The sequence below is a fragment of the Cololabis saira genome, chromosome 15 (assembly GCF_033807715.1).
Source record: "Cololabis saira isolate AMF1-May2022 chromosome 15, fColSai1.1, whole genome shotgun sequence".
NCBI classification, from domain to species: Eukaryota; Metazoa; Chordata; class Actinopteri; order Beloniformes; family Belonidae; genus Cololabis; species Cololabis saira.
The window spans coordinates 7,772,813-7,800,807 of NC_084601.1; the positions used below are offsets into that span (position 1 = coordinate 7,772,813).

At 37.1% G+C, this 27,995-nt stretch overlaps 1 protein-coding gene across 1 annotated transcript; it reads left to right on the top strand.

Moving 5' to 3' along the window:
• The first annotated feature begins 2,710 nt into the window (after window positions 1-2,710).
• Window positions 2,711-27,994, top strand: dgat1a (diacylglycerol O-acyltransferase 1a). The gene is made up of 17 exons (XM_061742377.1): window positions 2,711-3,227; window positions 10,509-10,596; window positions 14,858-14,898; window positions 15,476-15,561; window positions 16,387-16,439; window positions 16,729-16,834; window positions 17,417-17,545; window positions 17,964-18,038; window positions 18,424-18,527; window positions 21,861-21,899; window positions 23,659-23,700; window positions 23,804-23,848; window positions 23,981-24,093; window positions 24,713-24,778; window positions 24,967-25,054; window positions 25,335-25,397; window positions 25,974-27,994. The coding sequence occupies exons 1-17, from the start codon at window positions 2,944-2,946 to the stop codon at window positions 26,118-26,120; spliced, it is 1,569 nt and encodes a 522-aa protein (XP_061598361.1). The 5' UTR covers window positions 2,711-2,943; the 3' UTR covers window positions 26,121-27,994.
• The last annotated feature ends 1 nt before the right edge of the window (window position 27,995 follows it).

The following is a 27,995-nucleotide window of genomic DNA, read 5'->3' on the forward strand; positions in this document are numbered from 1 at the left end:
TCTGGATCAACCTAACCTGACAGTCACTGCTGAGCTGTGATTTGACAGAAATGTCACGTGATCTAGTTCGCCCATGCTATTGGTTCGCTCCGGAAAATGCTGTGTAACCGGACTTGACTGTAGTTTTGTAGTCCTGATATCTGACGCATGTTTGCATTACGCATATATATCTTTTTACTTTGATGAATTGTTTAACGTGACATAACATCACATTCTAATAGTTTCACAGTTTTCCATAAAATACAGAAAGACAGCTCTTAAAGGTGCAGAAGATTATGGGCAACGCTGCACGTCAGTTCACAGATTCTCTGTCGTGAATGGTCTGGTTCAGGAAAGGCTCCTTTACACGAATATGTCCTGCCTTATAAATATTGATCATAGTAGAGCTTTCCAGTTCCAACTCTATCTCTGACGTGAAGAAGACTCCCTTCATGACTGCATTTAAATCAAAATTCATAGTGCATTTTAATTCTCTATTGCCTTCCTAGTTCACAAGTAATTTCTTTTAATGTCTGTAACTTAGTGTCTGACCCCTGTTGCTCCTTGATTAATGTTTCAAGTTGGAATTTGTTTTGAATACATATTAGTTTTAATTTATTGTATGTCACCTTTTTTATACTCTTACAGAACTTCGATCAGCAGAAGCTGTTGTGATTGTGCTTTATAAACAACTTTTACTTACTTCCTGACAGACATCCTAGATGATACTTTCTGACTGACTGTCTGACTTTATGCTTCTACTAGGCTATATTTTTTTTTCACCAGGAATTAATAAAGTATGACTGAACTTAACTGAACTAAAATTCCCGATATAAAGAAACCTATGGAGTTATATGTGAAATATCAATAAATCGGTGAAAGAAATTAGACTAATATCCTGTTCTTACAGGAAAAGACAAGCAGGCCAAAACATAAAACAACTATAAATGTTACCCATTACAATCATGTTAAAGCATATGAATATTAATATAAATTAAACATTTTCATGTAGTTCAGTTCACTATAAATTACTAAAATGTGTAAATGTATACATTAATTCTGAAAATTCCTAATGAGCTGGGATCGTAGTCAAAGATTTAATTACTTGGGGGTGCTGACCTAATAATGCAGCTAAACATATTCTCCACAACATAAGACTTTTTTTTATTGACACAATGCCAACACTTTCTCCAGAAGCATTGACCTCATATCATAGATGGCTATTGGGCCACCAGGTCTGAGACATTAACCTATAAGGAAATGGATCAGTTTCTGTCATGCAGCACTGCTCTCTTCTTGTATCATGAAATTTTCATCAGTTAGATTTCACTCTGTCTTATGGTGGTGGTCATTTTTGAAAGAATTACATCATTAGCCAGATATGAGGCCCCAAAGATACATATTTTTGTCCACACACAAGTTTCAAATATCACAATCCAAACTCACCCTCTTTTACAAATATGGTCGACACTGGCCTCAAAATGACCATGATTGCAAAAGACAAATGTCATCATTGTTTCGCAGTTCACGGACCAGTGTATGACAAAATTCTAATTCCATTCTAATTTAATCTAATCTAATCTAATTCTACTTTCTACTGACCATCTTCTTTGATCTTTCTGTCTTCCATCAAGGTTGTGAAAAAATCTTACAAATTTTCAAATGTATGTTCAAACTTAATTGTCACTGCACAAGAAGTGCAACAAAATTGCATCTGTATCCTGAAAACAATTCTAAAAACATTATTTGTAAAATAAGCAGACGTGTACACGCGTACACGCGTACGTACACACACACACACACACACACACACACACACACACACACACACACACACACACACACACACACACACACATACTCACTCTCTCACACACACACACACACACACACACACACGCACACACACGCACACACACACATCCAACGAGACGATTTTAAAAATAGCCTCTGTCTGTTAGTCTTTTTTATTGTTCTGATATATGACACAGACACGGTGTCATATTATCATATCGTGACCAAACACACCTGAAGTGTTGTTTTTTCCAAAGTAAGATAATGAAAATTCCATTTCCAAGTTACCTACAAAATACAGGACTCCAAAACTGCTTCCAGGTATTAAAATCATATTAGAGCCAGTCAGTTTTGTCCTAAAAAAGACTGGCACCATGCTGTCTTGATTGAACGGGAATCGTTGCTATTTCTTTGCATTGTTGAGGGAATTATAGATGACGAACAAATGGATGGACGGACTGAAATATATTGAAAATATACAGGACTGTCTCAGAAAATTAAAATATTGTGATAAAGTCCTTTATTTTCTGTAATGCAATTAAAAAAACAAAAATGTCATACATTCTGGATTCATTACAAATCAACTGAAATATTGCAAGCCTTTTATGAATATTGCTGATTATGGCTTACAGTTTAAGATTAAGATTCCCAGAATATTCTAATTTTTTGAGATAGGATATTTGAGTTTTCTTAAACTGTAAGCCATGATCACCAATATTAAAATAATAAAAGGCTTGCAATATTTCAGTTGATTTGTAATGAATCCAGAATGACATCTTGATATGACATTTTAGTTTTTGTAATTGCATTACAGAAAATCACAATATTCAAATTTTCTGAGACAGTCCTGTATGCTCATTTTAAAAATGTATCAAAGATGAGTCATTAATCCGGAAGTTATATTAAGAGCCCGGGCTCTAGAGGGGGATGCGTGCTGAAAACACAGACCTGGCAACCCGGCCGGCCAATGCACCTTGAGCTTTTACGAGTTGTAAAAACGCTGTCAGCGCGCACAGGACGCGCCTTCAATGAAGGCGTCTCCGTCACTGGCCGCTTAGACCTCGCTGCGACGCAGGGGGGTGGGTGGCATCTGCGGGACGCGAGCGGGGCCGGCTGCTTTTACTAAAAATGTCCGGCAGGTAGAGACGCTGCAGGACTGAAGCCGCAGACATGAGCGAGGCAGCAGAGATACGAGGGCCCACGGCTCGCAGCAGGAGGACGACCATCTCCGGCAGCGGTGGTGGAGGTGGAGGAGGTGGAGGAGGTGGAGGTGGAGGGGTCTCTACCAAACAAGCCAATGGAGGGAAGTCCAAAGATAAACCTGCAAAAGGGCAAGGCAAAGCGGCGGCTGACGGCTCCTCCAACCATGCCAGTCCCAACGGGATGAAGCCGCGCTCCCCGCGCAGCAGCAAGAAGCCGCGCTCCGCGCTGGAGGAGATCCACGACAGACTCAGGTAAAGGCTGGTTTATGCTTCCGCGTTACACCGACGCGGAACCTATGGCGTAGGGTGCGCGTCGCCGCGTACCTTACGCCGTAGGCTACGCCGTCGATTAAACGCAGAACCATAATTTAGGTTTATAAATGGGAAAAACGCGCTGCAGAAAGTTGACTGACAGCAGCAGATTTAGTTTCTACATTTAGAAATTACAGATATTTGGTGGGGAAAGGGGATTCTGTTGGGAGTTGGTGTTTTATACACGTCTGTTGGTGCCCATTAGTTCAAGCGGTCAATCAGATACATTAAAAAGCCTAATACTGACCCACTTCTGTGGAAACCAATACTCTGTATTCCCTTTGAGCTGTATAATTATGCTTTAAGTAATCGCTTTTAGCCTCAAAGCTGATTAATTCAGAAGTTTAAAAACAAAACTTCTCCTTATTCCACTCCAAACATGTTTCCAGCTTTATAATTCATTGTTTCAAGTTTTAACAGTGTTTTAACAGTTTAACAAAGTGCTATAACTATAACTGCATTTGCTACTTAGGTAGACAAATTGTTTTTTGTTTTGTTTTGGTTTTTTTTTAAATTCCCTTTAGCATGCTTTTGTAGGCCATTGCTTGGACTGACCTGTCACTTTATTAATACGGTAAGATCAATGAGTTATAAAAACAAAACAAAAAAACTACCCCACACACCCAAACTAATATACATTTAATTAATAAAAATTGTAGGCTATATAACATATAATATTCTTTTTTTCCCGTTTTTTTTATAGTAGGAGGAAGGTATGCCACGTGGTAGTCTTTATTGATAAGGACGTCTCTTGTCTAACAGAAAGAGCAGAGTTGTAAGGTTTTATTCAGGGAGTGTCCGGAGAGCAGATAATGTACAGGAAAGAGAAGGTGTTTCGACAGGATTCACAATAGTATTGCCCTTACCCTATAAGTGCCATTAATGTTATTGTCAAACATCCTCCCTCAGTCGTATCTGTCTTTAAATAAATATTTCCTTTAAATTGAAGCTATATTGATATAACTTTATTAAACCTTGAAGAATTGAACTTGAATTTCTACATTTTTCAAGTTCTAACTAGAAGTTGTGAAGACGCTCTGTTGAAATCAAGTGATGCAATTTTTATGATGGGGCATTTGTGAGACATTGTATTGACATCTTCCTGTTGCATGTTGCTGTTGCAATGCTGGGGTTGCATGCTACCCCTCTTTCTGCACGTTTCTCTGCTGGTTTGGTCATCGTCATAGAGTTTTAGTTGGTTACTGTAATGTACATACAGTGTTGGCCTTGAACATTTTGTCTGTTTTGTTTTGGTGTGCCACTGTAAATTACTATAAGTGCTCTAAGCCTGATCAGTTATGATATATGCACTACCTAACAAAGCTAACCACCTTGTAAAGAGTTGAATTTATTAAAGTTTAACACTAGAACAAACAAGTGAAGGAAGTTTTGGAAACTGAGGGTCAGCACAGCAAAGCCTACACCTTCAGCTGCTGCACAAATCACACTGCACCCAATCCATAAGGCCCCTCTTGCTGGTGTTGAACCCACAGGAATGTCTTGTTTGGACTGAGCCCAGCTGGAGCTCACAGGTAAAGGCCCAGCTATCACCCCCCCCTCCCCCAGGACTTGGTTCATGGTGGGACCCCCGATAACCCTTGACTTTTTTTGAGGCTCCATTAGTCTGACCCGTTCCTAACCTATGGTCATGAATTGTGGGTAGTGACTTAAGCTGGGCATACACTGTACGATATTTTAAATCGTTTGATTCAGCCCCATCTCAAACTGCACGACTAGATCGCTGAGTTCAAAAGTTCACAGCCCATGAGTCTCACACTGTACGATGCTCTGATGCGACCCGTCTGCTTACACTATACGTTCATAATCCTCACGTCGGACTTCTGTTACTGGAACTGCAACGTCAAAAAGAAGTGGAAGAGGAGGAACCCCCGAACTTGGCAATTTGTGCCATTCTGTGTGGCGATAAATCAAAAAAGATTAGACCACGTCGTGATTGGACAAGGAATTGGCTATTAAAACATGATTTGTAATGTGAATTTGCAACACTTTAAACTACAAATAATAGTTTTTGACGTGACATCAGAGATTGCGCATGCTCTCTGTGAAAGGATGAGGCCAATCGGTCGTAGTTGCTTCAACTGTGCGATTCCTTCACGAGGAGCGACCAGGATTTCAAACACGTTTGATTTTCTTGCGAGCACACGATTCGTGATCAGGAGCTCGTCGTGAGGTGTTAATCTCTCGTCGTGAGGTGTTAATCTCTCGTCGTGAGGTGTTAATCTCTCGTCGTGAGGTGTTAATCTCTCGTCGTTACCCCACGTACGAGGCACGACCAACGATTGGGTCGAAATCCGGCCCGATCCAAAAAATAGTTGCACGACTGGAAAATCGTTTCAAAACGAGCCGACAATCACACAGTGTCTGCCCGGCTTAAAAGAACAATACTGTGAACATCAGCTGTTGAAATGGATTTCCTCTGAAGCGCTGCTGGACTCTCCAATACAGAAGTCGACTCATCCAATAATAAATCAGAGTAGAGTCGCTGTTCCTCCAGGCGTCAACTGTGGCGACTTGGGCATCTGGTTAGGAAGCCTTCTGGATGATCCCAGAACACTGGAAAAGCTGGTCTTTCATAGAATATCTTAACATTTTGAAATTAACAATATATTATATAAACACCAATATGGTTTCCGAAAAAAATATTCCACAGAACATGCACTCCTCCAGCTTGAAAATAATATTTCCAACGCTCTTGATGATAAAAAATTTGCCTTAGGAATTTTCCTGGATTTAAGTAAAGCTTTCGATACGGTAGATCACAACATTCTTATCTCTAAGCTCTACAGGTATGGTGTGGCGGGAACCGCCCTTAACTGGTTCAAAAACTATCTGACCAATAGAGAACAATTTGTCCATCTTAATGACTTTTCTTCTAAAAAATCTAAAATCTTGTTTGGTGTACCCCAAGGCTCAATCTTGGGTCCCTTGCTATTCTTAATTTATATCAATGATATGCCTATGATGTGTAAAACATTTCTTCCTGTCCTGTTCGCAGATGACACTAATCTCATCGCTGTTCATGAGGATTTTCCCACTCTGATTAAATGTGCCAATGATGAACTTTCTTCAATTGCCCACTGGTTCCAACTTAACAAACTGACCCTCAATGTCAATAAATGCAACTTCATGGTCTTTTGTAACATTAATAAGTTCTATCCCAAGGAGTTAGCCAAAATTCTAATAAATGGTAATGAAATCCTTCAAGTCAATTCAACCAAATTTCTGGGGGTTATTCTAGATGAACACCTCAACTGGTGTAATCATATTGATCTCGTCTCCAAAAGATCCATGAAGCTGCTAGGCATTTTGAGGAAAGTTCTCCCTTTAATTCATTCCTCAGCTTACTTAACCCTATATTATAGTTTCTTGTTCCCTCATTTAAATTATTGTAACATTGTTTGGGCAGCTAATTATCCGACTCATCTAAGAAAACTACTCTTATTGCAGAAGAGGTTTCTGAGATTGATCTCCCACTCCTCTAGATATGCGCCATCAGCGCCTCTTTTTCTGAAGTATCGACTCTAAACCTAAAGGAATTTTTACTTTCCACAGGAACCTAATTTACTTTCTCTACTCGACCTTTAATTTTATCGACCTTTAATTATATATTCTTTCTCATTGTTCTGCTTTTGTCACATTTTTTGTTCTTTCTTTGTGTTTTTTACTATTAGTTGTTTCAAGTTCTTGAATTCCTGTTGCTATTGATCTTTGTCTTTTGTTGTTGTTTAGCTCATGCATGCTGTCTGCTTGTCCTTTGTTTTGTTTTTTTGACAGGGGTGGAACCTTGTACAAGTTCGCTATAGAACTTCGTTCCCTCCTTGCGCAGTGCTTCATGCATCTTTTTGTGCTAAATTAATAAACTCTAAACTCTAAACATGCTGGGTATATTATAGAAATTAACAAAATACACATACATTATTCTGTGCCAATTCCATGAGAATATCCAAGATTTTTCTAATAGAAATTAAAATTCTCCTTTTTAAAAAGGATATATGAACTGAGCACTCAAAAATAAAACTGCCAGACAGTGACAAATCCAATCAAACAGGGCATTTTGCAAATCTGCAACCCTAACCCTTTGACGAGATATCCACTTGGCAAGTATTGCAAGTTCCCTGTTGTTGTGTTGTTCCCACATTCCCACACTGGAGTCAAACAGGGAATCGCTTGCAAAATTTGCAAACAATCCAAGGAATTGAAACAGTGGGAACCAGTTCTGAACAAGAACCAGTTCTTGATTCCCATCCGTCCTGGGGAGTACAGTCACTTTGCCTTCCCTTTTCACACTGCTTTGCCTTTCTTCCTTGTTTACTTTTCAATCAAAGTTGAGTATATATTTATGGGTAAAATATTTGAATGAATCATGGCCTTGGCAGCAAGGCGGTATCTCAGTAGTGTAATCTTTTTAATAATAAAGATTTACCATCTCATCAAAAACAGTGAATTGCAGTGATTTAGCCAAGAGCTGACTCACTGTGTGTTAATGCTGTGTAAGATTTAATCACCTCTATTCCTGTCAAGCTACAATGGAGCGTCTATATGAATCACATTAAGTAAAACTCATTCATTGAGCAACTTTTACAAACAGTCACAAAGTGGTTTGAAATAAAACAATGAAACAAAAAGCAATTCAAATGATTAAAAACTTTTCACTATCACTATTATAGTGATAAGAAATGTCAGCAGTGTAAAAACTGCAGCTTATTCAGGGATTTTTTTGTCCAGACAGGTAAAAAGAGAATTACTCTGAAGAAACAAAAATAAATGTTCTGCCCCAGAAACAAGATGTCTTAACTTTGTAATGTTTAGATGGAGGAAAGTTGAGTGAGTCAGCTGCTGAACATGAGTATCTGAGGACAGAATGTCCACAATGACCCCGACGTTTCGCAAAATGGATTTTGCAAAAGAGCCAGCAGACCCAAGCTCTGCTTTGTTATTGAGATGAAGCTCTCAGGAGCAAAACTTGTTCTGGAGTTTCAAATAGTTGACATTAATTCAAGTGTCTTCCTGTCCAATATAAATGGGACATTATGACTATTTGTTTTCACAACAATTTTCAAAAAAAAAAAAAATATCTGACATGTTTTGGTCACAAAATACCACAATATGAAAATACTGTGGTACTCTCATTTTAAAACACACAGGCTGATTATCAGCCTGTAACCCTGGCCTGATCAATAATGAAAACCTGTGAGAGACTGGTGAAAGATAAGGATAGTTGAGGCAGATTTGGACCCACTCCAATTTACTTCCAGGTCCAACAGTGTGGTGGATGAAAGTAAAACCGCATTAGATATGTGAATGTCAATGGGCTTTTATTAAGTGTCCCTTATCAATTCAGTGGAGTACCTCAGGGTTGTGTTTTATGACCACTTTTATTTGTTTTCTATACAAATACTTGCCAGGGTCATCATCCAGGTCATCACATTATCAAATTTGCTGATGACTCCAGTCCTGACCACGGCCCTGTGGTGACAGAGTTTTTAGACAGGTGCACGTCTTCCTTTTTTTTTTTTTTTAAATCAATGTAGCTAAACTAAAGAGATTGCTGTAGATTTTTGGAAGAATCTGGCAATCGTCTCTCTGGTGGTTATGGATAATGCTGCATGCAAAAAAGTACATTGTCTGTATTTTTACCATAAGCATTGCAATTTGGCTAAAACATTTTAATAAATTTGTGCTAGCCTTTGCATCTGTCTGCTGGTTTGGTTTAGTTAGCTTAAAAAAAACAAGAGTAGGCATTTTAATCTTGTTAAAGTATGTGGCGATGTTGCAGGTGCGACATTGTATAATCTGAACGGCCTATACAAAGCAGAACCTTAAAAAAGACCATTCTATCTTGGCTGATCCAAGTCATCTGGTTTTTAAAGAGTTTTGGTTGCTTCCTTTAATCTGCAGATACAATGAGATGTAGGACCAACATGTTCAACAACTCACCTGTGCAAAATCTGTCTTGTATGTTTGATATATGTTGTTATGATCAAACCATGTTTTATCTTGTCCTGCTGTCTGTAATACAAATTGCCCCCCTGGGGGATAATAAAGTCTATCTTTATTCTTGAATCTCTTGAACTTCTAAAGCCTCTAAACTCGGCTCCTACTTATGCTGTACGTCTTTTTATTTGAGATCTCTGCTTCAGCTATGAGCCAACATTGAAACATTTGGATGCAAGTTACACATAAAACCGAGCCCTTTGAAGCAAGTTATTATAATTTAAAAGACCTAAGGGGCACGTATCTGAAGCACACTTGCTGCAAACCAAGATTACAATAGCACCCACAAAGCTAATTGGAATCATAGTCATATTAAATACTTGTGATCTCCTTCTTCTGCAGGTCAGTTCCAGGTCAGTTCCAGGCATTTGGAATTGATCCTGCTTTTAGCTACAATTTCACTTCAAGTGATGTGTTGAATTTTTCCAGGCTGTTGAAAGATTGCACCGCAAATAGAAAGTGGGAATGATATATACCTACCAGCTGGCAGGTAGTACCCGTCATGAAACCTGTATCAGCTCGATCGCTGCTGCCCCGGTCATCTCCTTTTGTCAGAGGCTAAATATAAGAACTGTTTGCTTATATGGGCTATCTTTAAACCAGTGTTTACAGCTTTTATTATTATTATTATTACTATTATTATTATTATAAATACTATTGTGGAAGAATCCCTGTTCGGCTGACCACTCACTGACTTGGATATAAATTGAGAGCAAATTAGAAGTCAGATCTCCTGGTTTGCAGATGAAAATATTAAAGTACTGGTAGCGTGTCACTGGCGTATTTCTTTCTCAAATTGACTGCTGTTGAGAGTTTGCAGTTAATAACAATTCTCTGAACAACTACTGATTTGGAATTTGGTGGAGCTGAAGGTGTTAATGTTGGATATCTTTTATTCAGTCCTGGGCTTTGATGTAATAGTATTGTCTAAATCTGATTAGCCAATGAAATACATCAAACCTGGGTGAAGTTCAGATCCCAATCAAGCGCTAAAGTTGCATTTAGTTATTTATTTAGTTTGTGGGTTTGACCTTAAGGCAGCCAATTGTATTGTCCCCTGCAGGGAAAAAGTGTATGTTCCCTTCTTTTCATCCCCAGAGTGACAAACTGTGACTGATGATTTCATTATTAATTATTTCAGTTAAAAAGAGAAAGGGTTTGATTGACCGTCTGAACTATTAAATTCTTGACTGTATCTTTCTGCAGCTGTCACGTACTACAGGAGTCTCTCCTGAGCTCAGACAGCGGCTACAGCAACTACAGAGGAATCCTCAACTGGTGTGTTGTCATGCTGGTGAGTAAAATAGATACTGTAGATGGATAGATTACTTTATTCATTCAAATTCTGTAGTCATAGGAGTCCGATGTGAATACAATAAGAAGTACAATAGAATAAAATACTGTGGTAGAAAATAAAAAAAAATGTATATAAGATAAAAACACAGAATGGAACAAGTGAAGTAAAAAAGGCACATTAGGTTTGAGAAAAAAACTAAACAAATAAAACCATGTGTTCAAGTACGGAAGTGTATTGCATTCACTTGAGAAAAAAAAATCTGCTCTGTTTTTCTGAATTAACAAGTTAATTATCTCAGAATTCAGAGAAACGTTTTAATGAAAAAAAAATAATTCTGCTCCGTTTTTCTGAATTAACCAGATACCTCACAACATGCAAGAAGCTGTGAAGAAGCTCAATTTCATGGAAGCAAACATGTTCCTGTCCAGTTTAATCCAGTTTTATTTTGCTTTTGGTTTGAAACATTGGGAGATACTCTTGTCTTTAAGTTATATAGATGGTATTGTTATTAGTTTGTCGACTTTGTGCAGGCACCTCAGGAATAAGCACGTGAGAGCTTCTAGCAGGTTGTAAACAGAGCAGATTTATTTTTTTTCATTAAACATTTTTCTCAGAATTCTGAGATAATTATCTCGTTAATTCAGAAAAACAGCAGATTTATTTTTTTCCAATAAAACTTATCTCGGAATTCTGAGATAATTATCTCGTTAATTCAGAAAAACAGCAGATTTTTTTTTCTCAAGTGAATGCAATACGCTTCCGTATTCATGTGCTGATGTGACTTCCAAAAAAATAACACTAGCACTGAAGTGTGTTTTTTGTGAATGCTTTAAGCAAAAATGCCAGACTACCCTTGTACAGTGTAGTCTGACGTTAGTCTGGGATTGGGATAGCGGAGCTGTTGCAGTGTCTTTCTGTGACAGTTTGAGCTACTATTGTGCTGCTGGCCAATTTTATTTAAGGAGGGTGGGGGAATTTCAGAAGCAAAATTTTCATAACTGTAAGTATTTTCAGACTTGATCCAGTTTGCGCACATATGACGATGAATGGTGGCTCCATCGTAGGAGTTTTCCACTTGCCGAAATACATGTGGAGGACTGTATGGTGCAGGGAAAAGCAGTTAAAAATTCACTCATCCTCTGGCATTATTTTATTTCATCATAATTTTCTTGCTGCTTTCATATGTGTTCATGTTTTGACAAGAATAATAAAAAGTTAATTCTGACTTAAAAATTAAAAAAAAAAACCAAACCTGTGTAGCAGGGTTTGTTTTTTTCCTCATTGTTAATAGCACTGAAAAAGACAATTGTTTATAAAGCTTAACCATGCAAGTATTAGCAAGAGGAAATAGTTTGAACATCTCAAGTTGCATCCAAGAATACTTTGTATTCTCCTTTTGAAACAGCTGGTAGTGTATATTCCAGAGTGTAAGCACCGGATACTTGCAGAGTAGGTGGTCCAAACATTGAATTTGTTCTATATTGTAATGTTGTGCAAGAAAAATAAAGTTGGAAGTACTGAGGTTTCCATGCTGTGTAGTAGTACGCAAATTATACCACAGTTAACTATACTGCCTGGCAGAAATTACCCCATAAAATGTGACCTTGTTTAGAAAATTAGCTTCTTCAACATTTAAGTGAGTATATTAAAGCATGTGCACCTGTTTTTGCAGACACCTTGATCTCCACCGTGTGTGTGTGTGTAAGTGTGTAACTTTGTGTTTTAATATGTGAATGTGTTTGTTTGTGGCTTTTTATCCAAATCAAACCCAATTTTGCAGTTCTGTGATAGTATGTATCCCATCTTTTGAATGTGTGAAACCACAGCTGACACTGTTCACTGTTTAGTGCAAGTCATTGGGATAAGGCTGTTAGACTGTGAAGTAGAACCACAGTTCTTGCCTGTGTTTAAAGGCATAGCTGTGTAATTTGTCATTGATGACCAACACTATTGGCTAGATTTCAAAAATATCAGCCACAGGATGAAAACAAGTTTTTGCAAAGGAAAGATTTTACTTATCTTCCTTCATCTTCATGCTCAACACTGGAAGAATAACCTAACACCCAATTCCCGGTGCCCTTTTGCAGCCCTGCTCAAGGGCTGTTTGTCCCCGTGCTGAAGGAGTTTTCAGAATATGCCCATGACAGTTTGCATGTGAGAAACATGAGAGCAATATGAATCCTTTTTTCCAGGAGAAAGTTTACAAGAGATACATCCACAATTGTACTATACACTTTACACACTCATGCATATGCATTGGTGAAGCTCCCTCAAGATGTACAAATGTATACATGTTTGAAGAGTCCCAATCTGTTTTTTTTAAAACCAACATGTAACTAGGTGCCACATAAGTGATTAAAAGTATTGAAGTCTTTCACAACATCATGATTAAGTAGTTTGCTTTATGTCACTGAACTCAAATCATTATTTTTTTTTTTAATGCTAGATCAAAATCAGACACTAAAAAGTCTGAAAAAAGATTGTTTAAAGAGACTGTTACTAGTTCTAGTACATCTGTCATAGACGCAATATAAAACATCAGTGGAAATGCTGGATCACTCCGGCTTCGGTGGCAACTGTTCTGCCCGAGATCATCTTTATGTCTGTCTGACGTCCAGCCAACTCCAATATCTGCCTCTATTTTTACCTCCCCAACCATCCAACCTAACCCACTTTTGCTGACCTAAGGGCACTGGGATACTTTTTGATTGTCATGACATGACATGACTTACTAAAATATGTTTTTGTAAATTGTTAATCATAGTAGCTGGCTTTGGTATGACACAGATATTTGATTTTTTTTTTTTTTTTTTTTTTTTTTTTTTTATAAATTTGTGCAGTAAGTGTCAAATACTGTACTCTTAATTTTTTTTTAATTTACTTTGACATAAATGTAGAGATGCACTGGTCCTCCTTTCTTTTTTTTCTTCTTTTTTTTAAGCTCCAGTTCAATTTGTTGCTCTGCTCCCGACTTTGCACAATAGTTGAACTGTGTCACTGTATTTTCTATTACTCTCTGGGAGCAGGAGTGATGGAAAATACAGTGACACAGTTCAAGTATTGCAAAATCTGACTGCAATTCTGTTTTTGAATGAGTTGTAAAGGCCAGCGCCTCATTCATTCTGCCCTACATGATGATCCTTTTGTCAGTGCTGAAGGTTACTGAGTTACTGGGGCAAAGGTTACTGTGGCGGACAGGAGACATTGTTGGATCTGAACCACATCGCAGTAGGGTCTCGGCAAACCAAAGGGAGTGATTACTTTAGCAGGGCTTTTATCAAACACCATCTGATTTTTAGATATGGTTTCAGTCGTATTGTCCAGGGTAAAATGCATATTATTAGTGTTGCCTTCTACTGTAAGTTGAGTGGATAATTAGTTTAATCTCACAAATGAAGCTGAACATTGAACCTTGAACTTACATAATCATAAACTAATTTTACCTGATACTTTTTAACTGATTTAAAAGCTGCATGGGCATGTTGCTCAGTTTAGGCGCGAAACGGATCATTCTGTTGAGATATGATCCGATTCAAAACTCCCATGCCCTTCTCTCAGCTGTGCTCATCTGTCTGTCTGTTTTGCGAGCAGTTGCAGTACAGGACTGTCTCAGAAAATTATAAATAAAGTTCTTTATTTTCTGTAATGCAATTTTTAAAAAAAACAAAAATGTCATACATTCTGGATTCATTATAAATCAACTGAAATATTGCAAGCCTTTTATTATTTTAATATTGCTAATTATGGCTTACAGTTTAAGATTAAGATTCCCAGAATATTCTAATTTTTTGAGATAGAATATTTGAGTTTTCTTAAGCTGTAAGCCATGATCAGCAATATTAAAATAATAAAAGGCTTGCAAAATTTCAGTTGATTTGTAATGAATCCAGAATGTATGACATTTTTGTTTTTTTAATTGCATTACAGAAAATCACAATATTCTAATTTTCTGAGACAGTCCTGTATGTTCTCCTGCAGCCACTTTTCTGTTTTTACTCTGAACAAGGATTGTCTCCATGTGGGCAAAAAAAAAAGAAGAATAAGAAGTGGGGGAAAAAAAACAAACAGTTAAATCTGCAGGGCAATCGTACACAGCGAAATGATAAGCCAGCTTTATAGCAAAGCATTTTTAGCTTCTTAAGAAAGGTCAGAGTGTGTGAAAGGACAAACTATAACAGCTTCAAACTCAAGAATATTTCTTTTGCATGATTTGCAAATGTCCTTATTCACTGTTTTGTGTTGTCTCCTTTTTCCACAGGTGCTTAGTAACGCACGTCTCTTCCTGGAGAACATTATAAAGTGAGTCGACGTTTGGACACAAACCTGTTCATATGTAACATGTAACAATAAGCAGGTATAGATAATAGATTTGTGGATATAGAGGCATGTTCGAATACCTTTTAAATCCCTTCTTTGCAGTTGTCTAACTAACTCACCTCTCGTCAGGATTCCTATTTTATGATGGCCACCTAGATTAAAACTTTGTTGTACTTCAAAACACAGAATTGTTCTTAATCTACTATTAGTTTTGATGTCATGAAGAAAAAACCTAAAAAAACAGGCGTCCGTTTCTGTTTTAAAATAACTTTTATTCAATATGACATCCACGCAAACTTTAAATTCTGACAATCATTTCTTTTTATGTCCTCATTTCTGGCCTTCATCTAGATGAGGTGGGTTGTTTTTGTCACTGGCAGTTCTGGAGATAATCCTGTTGCTTCGTGCTTTTAAAGTAGTCCCATTGTTAGACCATCCAGAGTAGCCATAGGAAGAAACTAAAGTCTTCCAAAACCTTCACCTCAATATGATTCAAATCCAAATGCAAGTTCACATCTATTTATGAGAAATAATCCTTTTATTTTTGGTCTGTCTTTAGGTACGGCATCTTGGTGGACCCTATCCAAGTGGTGTCTATTTTCCTAAAGGACCCCTATAGCTGGCCTGCAGCTTGCCTCATCATTGGTATGGATCTCTGATTTAAATTGCAGTAATAAAAACAGAAGGAGAATGACTTGAGTCTTGTTTACACCTGAAGTGACGGAAGATGAGTGATCCAACCACAGCTGGACAGAGTTGAAGGACCAAAACAAACTTTGTATCTGTATTTCCTGGATTATTACCGGTAGTTGCACTGCAAAAACTCAAAATCTTACCAGGAATATTTGTCTTATTTCTAGTTAAAATGTCTCATTTTTAGTCAAAAAATCTCATTACACTTAAAACAAGAGTCATTACCAGAAAAATAACTGGTTATTTGACAATTTCCACCTGTTTCAAGTAAATTTTCACTTGAAATAAGTAGAAAAATCTGGCAATGGGACAAGATTTATCTTCTCATTACAAGCAAAAAAATCTTGTTCCACTGGCAGATTTTTCTACTTATTTTAAGTGAAAACTACTTGAAACAGGTGAAAACTTTTGTTTGAGTGATGAGTCTTGTTTGAAGTGTAATGAGATTTTTTGACTAAAAATGAGACATTTTAACGAGAAATAAGACAAATATTCTTGTTAAGATTTTGAGTTTTTGCAGTGTGAGAAATCTTTTCAGATCATTTTTGATTGATTGAATTGTTTATTTCGAACACATAAGGGAAAAATATAAAATTTTAAAACAAATTCAAAACATACAGAAAAAAAGCAACAAAAATGTAATACAGACAGGGAAAAAAACAGTGTCCGAAAAGGAGCAGTTAGAAGTAAAACTTATTTTTACTCAATTAACTGTTATAAAGTGTGATTGTTCACATGTTTGTGTAGTGGTACGTCATGAATCTGCCTGTGTTTCAGTGTCCAACGTGTTCATCTTAGCAACCTTGTTTACGGAGCGGCGGTTGTCTGTGGTGAGTCCTCACAGTAATGTCCGTGTTTGTCCCACACAAATACTGATTTCACTCTTAATAGTGGTATCATAGTTTGTTTAAGACACGTGCTTCACAGTTCATGGAGTATTCAGAGTAAAGCAAACATCCTTTTTACGTCTCCTCTCAAGTCAGATAAGGTCACCACTGCTGATCCTGATTAGATTAGCGTGTATTATCCAGATAATGGCTGACCAAAAAAAAACAATAAACTGTGATCTTTTAAAGAAAGAATCCATACTCACTTTTACCTTTTGTCTCCTGTTTCCAGGGTAGGATCTCTGAAAGAACAGGATGGATTGTTCACGTTTTCAACCTGACATGCTTGTTGGTCTTCCCCTCCGCCACAGTTCTCACTGTGACCTCCATGACCCCTGGTACGGCTAAATACACCAGTGTACATTGTATATAAAGTACAGGACTGTCTCAGAAATTTTGAATATTGTGATAAAGTTCTTTATTTTCTGTAATGCAATTTAAAAAAAAAAAAAAAAAAAAAAAAAAAAATGTCATAAATTCTGGATTCATTACAAATCAACTGAAATATTGCAAGCCTTTTATTATTTTAATATTGCTGATTATGGCTTACAGTTTAAGATTAAGATTCCCAGAATATTCTAATTTTTGGAGATAGGATATTTGAGTTTTCTTAAAAATAGTTCTTAGACAAAAGTGGATATGAGCCACCTGAGATGTTGACCTTGTGTGATATTCGGCATCTTGCAATAGATATTTTTATGTATGCATATATTTAAACATGAACACAAAAGAATAGGATTTTTTTTTTTCCATTCAAAGATCTTTGACTTCTTAAGGAAATAAAAAAGTTTTTCAAAGGTATTTTATTTGATATGCAGAGAAATGCACCAAATAATGCTCTTTTCATTATATTACTGTATATACATGTATGCATCATTTTTACCCAGTTAAGGACTGACATTTCTGCATGTGTGTGCCAGTGGGGGGTGTGATCTCTTTAGGTTACTACACCGTGCTGTTACTCAAGCTGTACTCTTACCAAGACACCAATAGGTGGTGCAGAGAAATCCGACAAACCCAAGCCAAAAAACGGACACGATCATATTCATGTAAGTGATTACTATTTCATTAACACATCATCTGTAAGGTAAAACTAACCTGTCTGACGACGGTCTGAACCAGCTCACGTTCCCTATTAGTGGAGAACTCAAACTGCAGAACATCTGAAAATGTGTTGACTGAGTTGAAAAACCATTTATCTTTTCATGAGTTAATAATAATCCACATACAAGGTCTGCATTCTTACCAGATCATGTTCATTTCTATTTTTTGTTTTGCAGCGCCATCTTATGGTGAAATAGTAAACTTAAGGTTCCTGTCTCATACTTTTGTGTCGTGGTGAAAACAAAGTTGTGTATCTTGAGAATTTCAAGGCTCCATGTGGTTTACAGCGATTGACTGGAAATGAAATGCAGTGTGATCACTGGGAGAAAGCACGACTGAAATTCCAAATGCTGTGTTTTTCAGGTCCTGATGTGTCGGGGTCTAACGGGGCAGCGGTTTATTCAAACGTCACCTACCCAGGAAACCTCACACACAGAGGTAACCGTGCACCACTGCAGTCACAGCCAGGGTTTTTCAGTCCAGTCCTCAGGAACTCCTGCTCTGTATGTTTTTAGATGTTTCTTTGCTCAAACCAACGCTTTAGGACAGAAGGTCCTGAAGATCTGGATTTCAGCTCTAAACTATTACAGACCATCACAAAAAGTTAGAATTTAAACTTAAACTAATGAAATGGCCATGTAGTATCTTACACATCAGCCCTGATAGTGCAACAATGACATATCATGATCATATGAATTGGATTCACATTTAGATGATTTTATTAACCTTTTTTTTCATATATAAATTTCAGAATGTTCTTCACCAGCTGTTGTATTGTATATCCATTTACCAACGAATGACAGTTTGATTTATTTGTTTTCAGACATATACTACTTTGTTTTTGCCCCAACTCTCTGCTATCAGCTCAACTTCCCACGGTCTTCTCGAATACGCACAAGTTTCCTGATAAGAAGACTTTTTGAAATGGTGAGAGAAAACGATAACAAACCTCAACATGACAGTCAATACCCTAACCAAGTGTTATCACAGCAGATGGAAAAATATGAGGTGCCGTGAGGGACATAATTCTGAATTAGCGTTCATAAACACATATGAAATCCAACCCTTTTACACACTATACTGAAAACCTCTCACACTCACTTGTGAAATCTCTCATACACACAGGTGAAATGCTCTTATACATACAACTGGAAATGTATCCACTCACATATACAATTGAAATGTGCTCACAGATACTACTGAAACGCTCTTACACAAACTAGTGAAATCTGCTCATATATACAGTTGAAACTTTTTCCTCTCACACACAGTGGTGAAATCTTCTCACAGACACAACTGAAAATTTCATTAGAAACGGAAGTGGGTTGTTTAGCGCGATGTTTTTTTTTTTTTTTTTTTACTGGCAGTTATTTTGACTGATAGATATAGCAATATCTTCTCAGCAGCATACAACAACTCTGACTGAAGCAACAGCTTTACTGAATAATATATTAGCTTCAGCAGAGACTATAAGGACCGTGTACAGTGTTCCAACTGCGGGGCTACAGCCCCGCCCCCCCGGTGACTGCGAGTGCAGGTGTGCTGGATGAGCCTCACGTCACTTTTCCCATCACGGCATCCCATAGCATCCCGTTAGCAACGGCAACAACTACAGTTTTGAGAGGATACACACCAAGTTATCAAACCCAAAAGTGCTTTCGCACATGGAATACTGGCAGAAAGCTGCCGGTGCCGCTGTTCTGTCGATTTCTGCTGCTTCGTCGAAAAATGCTACCACCGCATAAACCGATAGCATCTGTCTATCGAGTTTTGCTACCATATCAAAAAATGCTACCTAATGGTTTTCTACCTTTGTAGAGCTACAATTTTACTGTTTTACTCCCTAGCCCACGTCCTTTTTCCCCAAGTGGTCCTTGTCTCTTGCCAGGCCGTCATTGTAAATAAAAATGTGTTCTTAATGACCTGCCTGGTTAAATAAAGGCCAATAACGGAATGGATATCAAATAAAGTGATAACATAGTTTTTTTTTTCTCTTTATCATATAATGTTCACAAAGTGTAATGCAATTCATGTCATGGGTAGTGTATTTTGAAGGATCAAATACTCAACATCCCATATCATCCATGTTAAATCTATTTAATGGTAGCATAATTTGATAGTCCAGTAACATCCTATCAAATAATGCTCCCGTCACTTAATGCATTCAGGTAAGATACTAATCACCTCACTGCCACTGCAGGATGAATGTCAGCATACTTACACCCCCCAATTTATCCATTTTGTGATCACTATTTTTGGATTGATAATAAGTATAAAATAATAAGAAATAAAAGTAAAGGCACACAAACAAACAAATTGTCTCAATTTGTCGTTTCAAAAGAAGAGTGCTAAGTTCAGAAAATTACATTTAATAACATAATAACAATAACAATAATAAATAAAAGTTAAAGAACACAAACAACAACAAAATGCCAAACAGAGTAGTTCAGCCACATTTCTGGCACTTATAATGTGAGACTTTGTCATAGTGGATACATTCAAAATGTGCCCACCTACTGCAGGACTCGCACTGCACCTACAAACAAATTAAAGATATACATTAATTTAAATTAATAATACAATACAAAGCACTATGGCTGGGCAATTAATATAAAAATGGAAACCGACATTTAGGAACTTTATTAGACTTAATCTTGCTCATGTGAATCAATCATGGCGCAGAACCACAAAGTAGCATTTCTCGACGGGTAGCATCAAACAGAACACCGTGATGGGAAAAGTGACGTGAGGCTCATCCAGAGGTCTCTGCTGAAGCTAATATTATTGAGTAAAGTTCTTTCTTCAGTCGGTTGTTTTCGGCTGCTGAGAAAAGATTGCTCTATCAAGCAATCAAAATAACTGCCGGGGGAAAAAAATAAATAAAATCGCGCTAACCAACCCACTTCCGTTTCAACTGAAATTTTCAGTTGTGTTTGTGAGAAGATTTCACCACTGTGTGTGAGAAGATTTTCAGTTGTGTTTGTGAGAGGATTTTCAGTTGTGTTTGTGAGAGGATTTCACTAGTGAGTATGAAATGATTTCACTAGAAAGTATAAGAGGATTTCACTAGTGAGTATGAAATGATTTCACTAGTGAGTATAAGAGGATTTCACTAGTGAGTATGAAAGGATTTCACTAGTGAGTATAAGAGGATTTCACTAGTGAGTATGAAAGGATTTCACTAGTGAGTATAAGAGGATTTCACTAGTGAGTATAAGAGGATTTCACTAGTGAGTATAAGAGGATTTCACTAGTGAGTATAAGAGGATTTCACTAGTGAGTATAAGAGGATTTCACTAGTGAGTATGAAAGGATTTCACTAGTGAGTATGAAATGATTTCACTAGAAAGTATAAGAGGATTTCACTAGTGAGTATGAAATGATTTCACTAGTGAGTATAAGAGGATTTCACTAGTGAGTATAAGAGGATTTCACTAGTGAGTATAAGAGGATTTCACTAGTGAGTATAAGAGGATTTCACTAGTGAGTATAAGAGGATTTCACTAGTGAGTATAAGAGGATTTCACTAGTGAGTATGAGAGGATTTCACTAGTGAGTATGAGAGGATTTCACTAGTGAGTATGAGAGGATTTCACTAGTGAGTATGAGAGGATTTCACTAGTGAGTATAAGAGGATTTCACTAGTGAGTATAAGAGGATTTCACTAGTGAGTATAAGAGGATTTCACTAGTGAGTATAAGAGGATTTCACTAGTGAGTATAAGAGGATTTCACTAGTGAGTATAAGAGGATTTCACTAGTGAGTATAAGAGGATTTCACTAGTGAGTATAAGAGGATTTCACTAGTGAGTATAAGAGGATTTCACTAGTGAGTATAAGAGGATTTCACTAGTGAGTATAAGAGGATTTCACTAGTGAGTATAAGAGGATTTCACTAGTTTGTATGAAAGGATTTCACTAGTTTGTGTAAGAGCGTTTCAGTAGTATCTGTGAGCACATTTCAGTTGTATATGTGAGTGGATACATTTCCAGTTGTATGTATAAGAGCATTTCACCTGTGTGTATGAGAGATTTCACAAGTGAGTGTGAGAGGTTTTCAGTATAGTGTGTAAAAGGTTTTGGATTTCATATGTGTTTATGAACATTTCCAGTTGTATGTGTAAGAGCATTTCACCTGTGTGTATAAAAGGTTTTGGATTTCATATGTGTTTATGAACAGTAATTCAGAATTATGTCCCTCACGGCACCTCATAGAAAAATGTACATATCTTGTTTAACCATAACTTATTCTCTTTTTCAGTTTTTTCTCATGCAGTTGTTGGTGGGATTGATACAGCAGGTAAGTAAAATGTTTACTTAATACACTCACACAGTGCAAGCAATGCTGACGCATGTAAACAACACAAGAAAATGTCAATTAATATAGCAGACAGTAGCATTTTAGAAGTTGAATCAACTTAGGGCCAGTCCTACTCCTACTTTTCATCCCTACCCCTAAATTTTGTGCGTTCCCGTGAGGGTAGTGGTGTCCCAATTCCTCTTTGCATCTAGGGCTAGTGGACATATCTATGGCTAGTGTGTATGAATCTAGCCCTTCATAGCTAGGGATTTCAGATGCTGACTCGCCGACCGAGGGCCTGAGAAAATTTCCCAGAATGCTTTAGGTCATCATTTGCAGACTGAATCAAACAAAAAAACATGGCGGACATTTCTAATTTTTTAGTGAATAAAATCAATATTTTGAGTTAGTTTCTGCATAAAAATGCGTTTTGATTACATTTCTAGCGAGAAATATATATTTTACTTTCATAATATTCACTCGGTGAATGTACATAATCACTTGCTTGCTCGTTGTTGCGAAGTCTTTTCAGATCTCTAGTCAAAAAAGGGAGTCCAAGGCACTCTTCTCGTGAAAAAATATTAAAAAGCCTTTATTGAAACATGGCTAATAAGTGTAAAAACATGGGAGCAGAGACCCACGCGTTTCGGCGCAAGCCTTCTTCAGATCTTTTCAGATCTCGCCAGAATAAAGGCTGATTTATGGTTCCGCGTTACACCAACGCAGAGCCTACGGCGTAGGTTACGCGTCACTGCGTGTCGTACGCCGTAGGCTCTGCGTTGATTTAACGTGGAGCCATAAATCGCCGGCGGCTCTTCTCATTCCCCGAAAACATCAGATCAAATTTCTTAACAGGTGTTATTTGGATAAACTGAGCCCAGGTTGGGGATCTTAACGGTTACTTTTACGCCGCAAAAAAATATTAAAACTTAATAAAGTGGCATATTAACAGCGCTACAGCGGAAATTAAAACAGCTTTTATCTCTGGGCTTCCTGATATGGTGTGACGTATGTGCAAACGTAACTACGCAGTCGCTTACGTACCCGAACGTAAACCACGCAGTGACGTAGCAAGTGGTGTCCCAATCCCTAGGGAACATTACAAAGCCCTACCCCTTGTGGCTTCATTTTTAGGGCTAGTGGTAGAAAGTAGGGGGTGTATTGGGATTGGCTCTTAATTCCACCTCAAATTGGCAAATACCAACAGAAAGCAGAGTTCTTAGCTTGTCTCTTTAAAGTAAGAATGATCGTATACGGTGGTGACTCTGGGTATTAACCTGACCAGGCGTTTTGATTATTTGCCTTCGATACAAACAATAGTCTGGCTTTGGTTTCCAGAGAATGGCTCTTGCATAAATCCCGCCCTAACCCCATCACCATTGGTTTGGTATGTTCTGTACCGGTAGAAATGGCTGTGAAAGGGAGGCGTTGGCAGCTTATATCATGAGGCTTTGGCTGGTGAGGCATCGCTGCTAAATCCAAATTGTAATTTGATTCAGTGATGCACCACACAGTTTCCATAAATATAGTTACAGAACAAAAGTATTTTTATTTCCTTTTTTTTTTTTTTGTCTCTCACATTCATAACCTGAACAGCTCTCTATTCAATTTTTATTGTTAATGTTAAGTAACAAACATGGCTTTTGATCCAGACTACTTTCTGTTGTTTTCATTTCCTACAGATTTAATTTCTGAAATATTTTTACACTAATTTTACTCGCATAAATTAAACAAAATGATTCAAATGTCTGTGTTTCAGTGGATGGTTCCCACTATTCAGAACTCGGTGAAACCATTCCAGGTACGCATAACCACATAACCACATAACCATAAACCAGCAGTCTTTACGTGTTAAGAGGAACAGCAATAAGATGAGAATTTATCTTATTATTTGTGTCTTACAGGAAATGGACTTTTCTCGGATGGTGGAGCGACTACTGAAACTAGCTGTGAGTATAAGGTCATTATGGATTATTATAAATGTATAAGACATGTTATTAGAGGTGTAGCAACAATAGTGTAACCCTAACGACCCAGACACCCGTTCCTCTCTGCTCCTCTCTCCTCCTCTCTTCTCCCAGGTGCCTAACCATCTCATATGGTTAATGTTCTTTTATTGGTTTTTCCACTCTTCTATGAACTTTGTGGCAGAGCTGCTGAAGTTTGGAGACCGGGAGTTCTACCGGGACTGGTGGTGAGAAGAGATCCTGCAGTATTTACTGACACACAATCACACGTGGAGTCCTGCAAACACAAACAAAATACATAAACAGCAGCAGCATACTCTGCAGGAAATCATCACTCAGATTTAAGAAAAATTACTACAACGGAGTATTAGGGCCAAACTAAGACAAAAAAAAATTGGAAATTACGAGAATAGTCATAATACAATGAGAATAAAGTCGTAATATTACGAGAATAAAGTCGTAATATTATGAGAATAAAGTCGTAAGATTACGAGAATAAAGTCGTAAGATTACGAGAATAAAGTCGGAATACTACGAGAATAAAGTGTTATTATTATTATGAGAATAACGTTGTAATATTACAACTTTATTCTCGTAATATTACGACTTTATTCTCGTAATTTCCATTTTTTTTTTTTGTCTTAGTTTGGCCCTAATACTCCGTAGTAAATTACAGTGTTTTCATTATATTTAAGAAATTAAATGTGATAATATCAGTTAATTCATGTTGTTGTACAGTCCTGCGAATGATCAGAAAGACCACGTGTCAGACACCTGAATGCTGGAGCTCTGCTCTCAGTGCACATCATGGTCTAGAGGTGTAATCTTCTGTCTGTTTGATTTCAGGAACTCTGAGAGTGTAACATATTTCTGGGCCAACTGGAATGTTCCAGTTCACAAGTGGTGCCTTCGGTGAGAGTTCTGATGAAATCTTTAAGTGTTTTGAACACGGACACCTTGTTTGTTGTCTGGGCTCCCACTTTTGTTGTAGTATGTAAAGTATGATATCAGGCTAAACAGTAACAAAAAGGTGATTTATAAGTTAATTACAAATTTAAAGAGTCATGATGATTTGTCTGTTTATGTCTATTTTTACATAGACATTTCTATAAGCCAATGTTAAGGAGGGGAATCAACAAGTTTTGGGCACAAACGGCTGTCTTCTTGGTTTCTGCCTTCTTTCACGAGGTAAAAGAGTCTTTAGGTCCTTGAATGGTTTATGTTTGCATTTTAGTCATTATTTTCCAAATGATTATTCCACCACTTTCTTCACAATGAAGATAAAATGGTCACATAAAATTGATAAAAATGTTGACTTCAGTCAAATCTAAGTGACACAAAATTCTGTTCCTTGCTTTTGTAATAGTACAACTTCATAGAAATGTAATCTGGGTATCAATATCAGGAATGTGTTGTTTTGTTTCTCATTTACACACTAGATGCATTAAATAAATCTCCTTCCTCTCAGTATCTAGTGAGTGTTCCCCTGAAGATGTTCCGCCTCTGGGCCTTTATGGGAATGATGGCTCAGGTAAAAGACAGGAAACTCTCCATCACTCTCTAGAAAGCTGCTGTTTTTACCTACCATATTTTCTGGACTATAAGCCGCACCTGCATATAAGCCGCATCCGCTCTATTTAAAAAAAAAAAAAAAAAGATATGCAAGCCGCAGATATTTGTTAGATTAGATATTTACTACATGTACTGAACCATTTTGAACTGTAAATGATGTACATGTTTGTACCTAAATAGATCCTTTCCTAACAGTGTCTTTTAACACGGCAGCTACTTTGCTGATTAAAACGGGACAGAACCAAGAGAAAATAACCAGTATTTATTTATCTGTTTGAAATCTGCTTCTACCTACTTCTATCTGCTAAGGAAGCAGTAGCGTATTCTTCTTTGCATTTAATTTGTCTTAGTTTTGATTCTAATTCCGGTTAGAGCGTCCCGAGCGGTGGAAGAAAAATCCACAGAATAGTTTGTATAAGCTGCATGGTTCAAAACCTATGAAAAAAAGTAGCGGCTTATAGTCCAGAAAATACGGTACAGTCTCTTTCCAACGCTCTGCATAAATCCTAAACTGACCTGACGTTTCCTCCATCAGGTTCCTCTGGCCTGGTTGGTGGGTCACTACCTGAACGGTAACTACGGCAACGTAGCTGTGTGGATCTCCCTCATCATCGGACAGCCCATAGCTGTGCTGATGTACGTCCACGACTACTACATTATTCAATACGGGAGCACCACATAGCGTTGGATAAAGACACAGATTTTCCTACACAAAGACACAACCTGCAGCAAGACCCAGTGACAGTGAAAAGCAACCTTAGGTGATAAAAACACACGGCTAAAATATAGGCCTTTCAGCTTCCACAGTATGTTGGTAATTTATCCTGGATCTTTTAAACATAAAGTGTTTGGTTTTAAGTTATAGTCCACTTTCATAGGACATATATTTTACACTTCAGTCAGCTTATGATGTTGTTAAACCTTTGGACCACCAGCATCATCTCTTTGTTGTGTGGGCCTCAATTCAAACATTTACACTGCAAAAACTCAAAATCTTAACAAGAATATTTGTCTTATTTTTAGTTAAAATGTCTCATTTTTAGTCAAAAAGTTTCAAGTGAAAATGTACCTGAAACAGGTGAAAATTGTCAAATAAGTTATTTTTCTGGTAACAACTCTTGTTTTAAGTGTAATGAGATTTTTTGACTAAAAATGAGACATTTTAACTAGAAATAAGACAAATATTCCTGGTAAGATTTTGAGTTTTTGCAGTGTAATCCTTGACAAAGGTGACCAGCTTTCTATATTTCTAGGAGGAAGTCATTCCACATGTGTGACAAGTTTCTTCACAAAAGCAAATTAATTCCAGAAAAAAAAAATGCATTTTAATACAACCCCTATACTTGATATATTTTATTTTAAACTCAATGCAAAAGTTGAAACCCTTGTTGCAACAGTGATCTTATCCAGAATTGTGGATTTTTTAAAAATGCACACTAATCAGGTGCAGCAAATATGAACCACTGCCGAGCGAGTACAGGATAGACCAGGTCCTGCCTGCCTAAATGAAGTTCATTTAATTCCCTCTGTGTGTATGCCAAGCCAACCTTGTATTTTAAGTCCAGTTTTGTTTTATAAGGTAAGGCTTAAAACACTTTCTCCTTTTCAAATTTCGCCATACCTTCAAACTGACTTATTTTTCCTTCCTCTTATCTGTTTTCTACTCCCTCTTTGGTGCAATGCAGTATTATACATATGAAAGAGTGAATGAGTTCTGATAAGTAACTTAAGGAACAAGAATCCATTTCCAGAAGGGTTGAAGGTTAAAATGTCGTCACTGTGGCTTTGTTTGTACAGACACGGTCCTCCTTGTTCCAAACACAATCAATAATGTAACAGTACTGACTTCATGTATTTAATTTTTTGGGACTTGTCATCAGTCTGCACTGTATTTGAGCTGTCAGAGTATTTAATGCTTTAATTTGTTTGTTTGTGTGTCTGTTTGCAGTAAATGTGTGCCATATTGGTATTTGTTGTGCTAAGTGAAATATTTGAAGTAGTAGGATTTTCCTATCTGAACCACTGAATGTTTTTATTTACATTTGTTTTGCACTTCAAAGATATGCATGCTCTTGACTAAAGCAATAGACTTCTAAGGATGTATTTTCTAAATCAGGTTAAGGAAACAGGTTTTGATGGAATAATGTGTATGATTTGCTTGCTTAAATGAAGTTATATTTGCGGAAGATCAAACGTTAAAAGGTGATTTAAATAGCCTCTTAATTTCAGAGGTTTAACAGTATTTGGATTATTATGTTTATTTCCGTCCCCGTTAACGGTTGTCGGCCTGTCACTGAGCAATTTCATACAAGATGTAATATTACTTGGTTTTAGGTGATTTATTTTTTTTTCTTCATTTTGAGCCTTTCATTTAGCAAATTCTATTTTTTTTCTTTATTAAATCACATTTCAGGGAGAAGAAATCACACTAAATGTGTATAAAAGACTGTTTTTGAATTCCTCAGAAAAATAAGTGCCTGTTGTAAGAAATGTGTTTTCATTTCAAAATATGTCCATTTTTAATTTTTTTTTTTTTAAGAAAGAAAGGTTAGTGCAT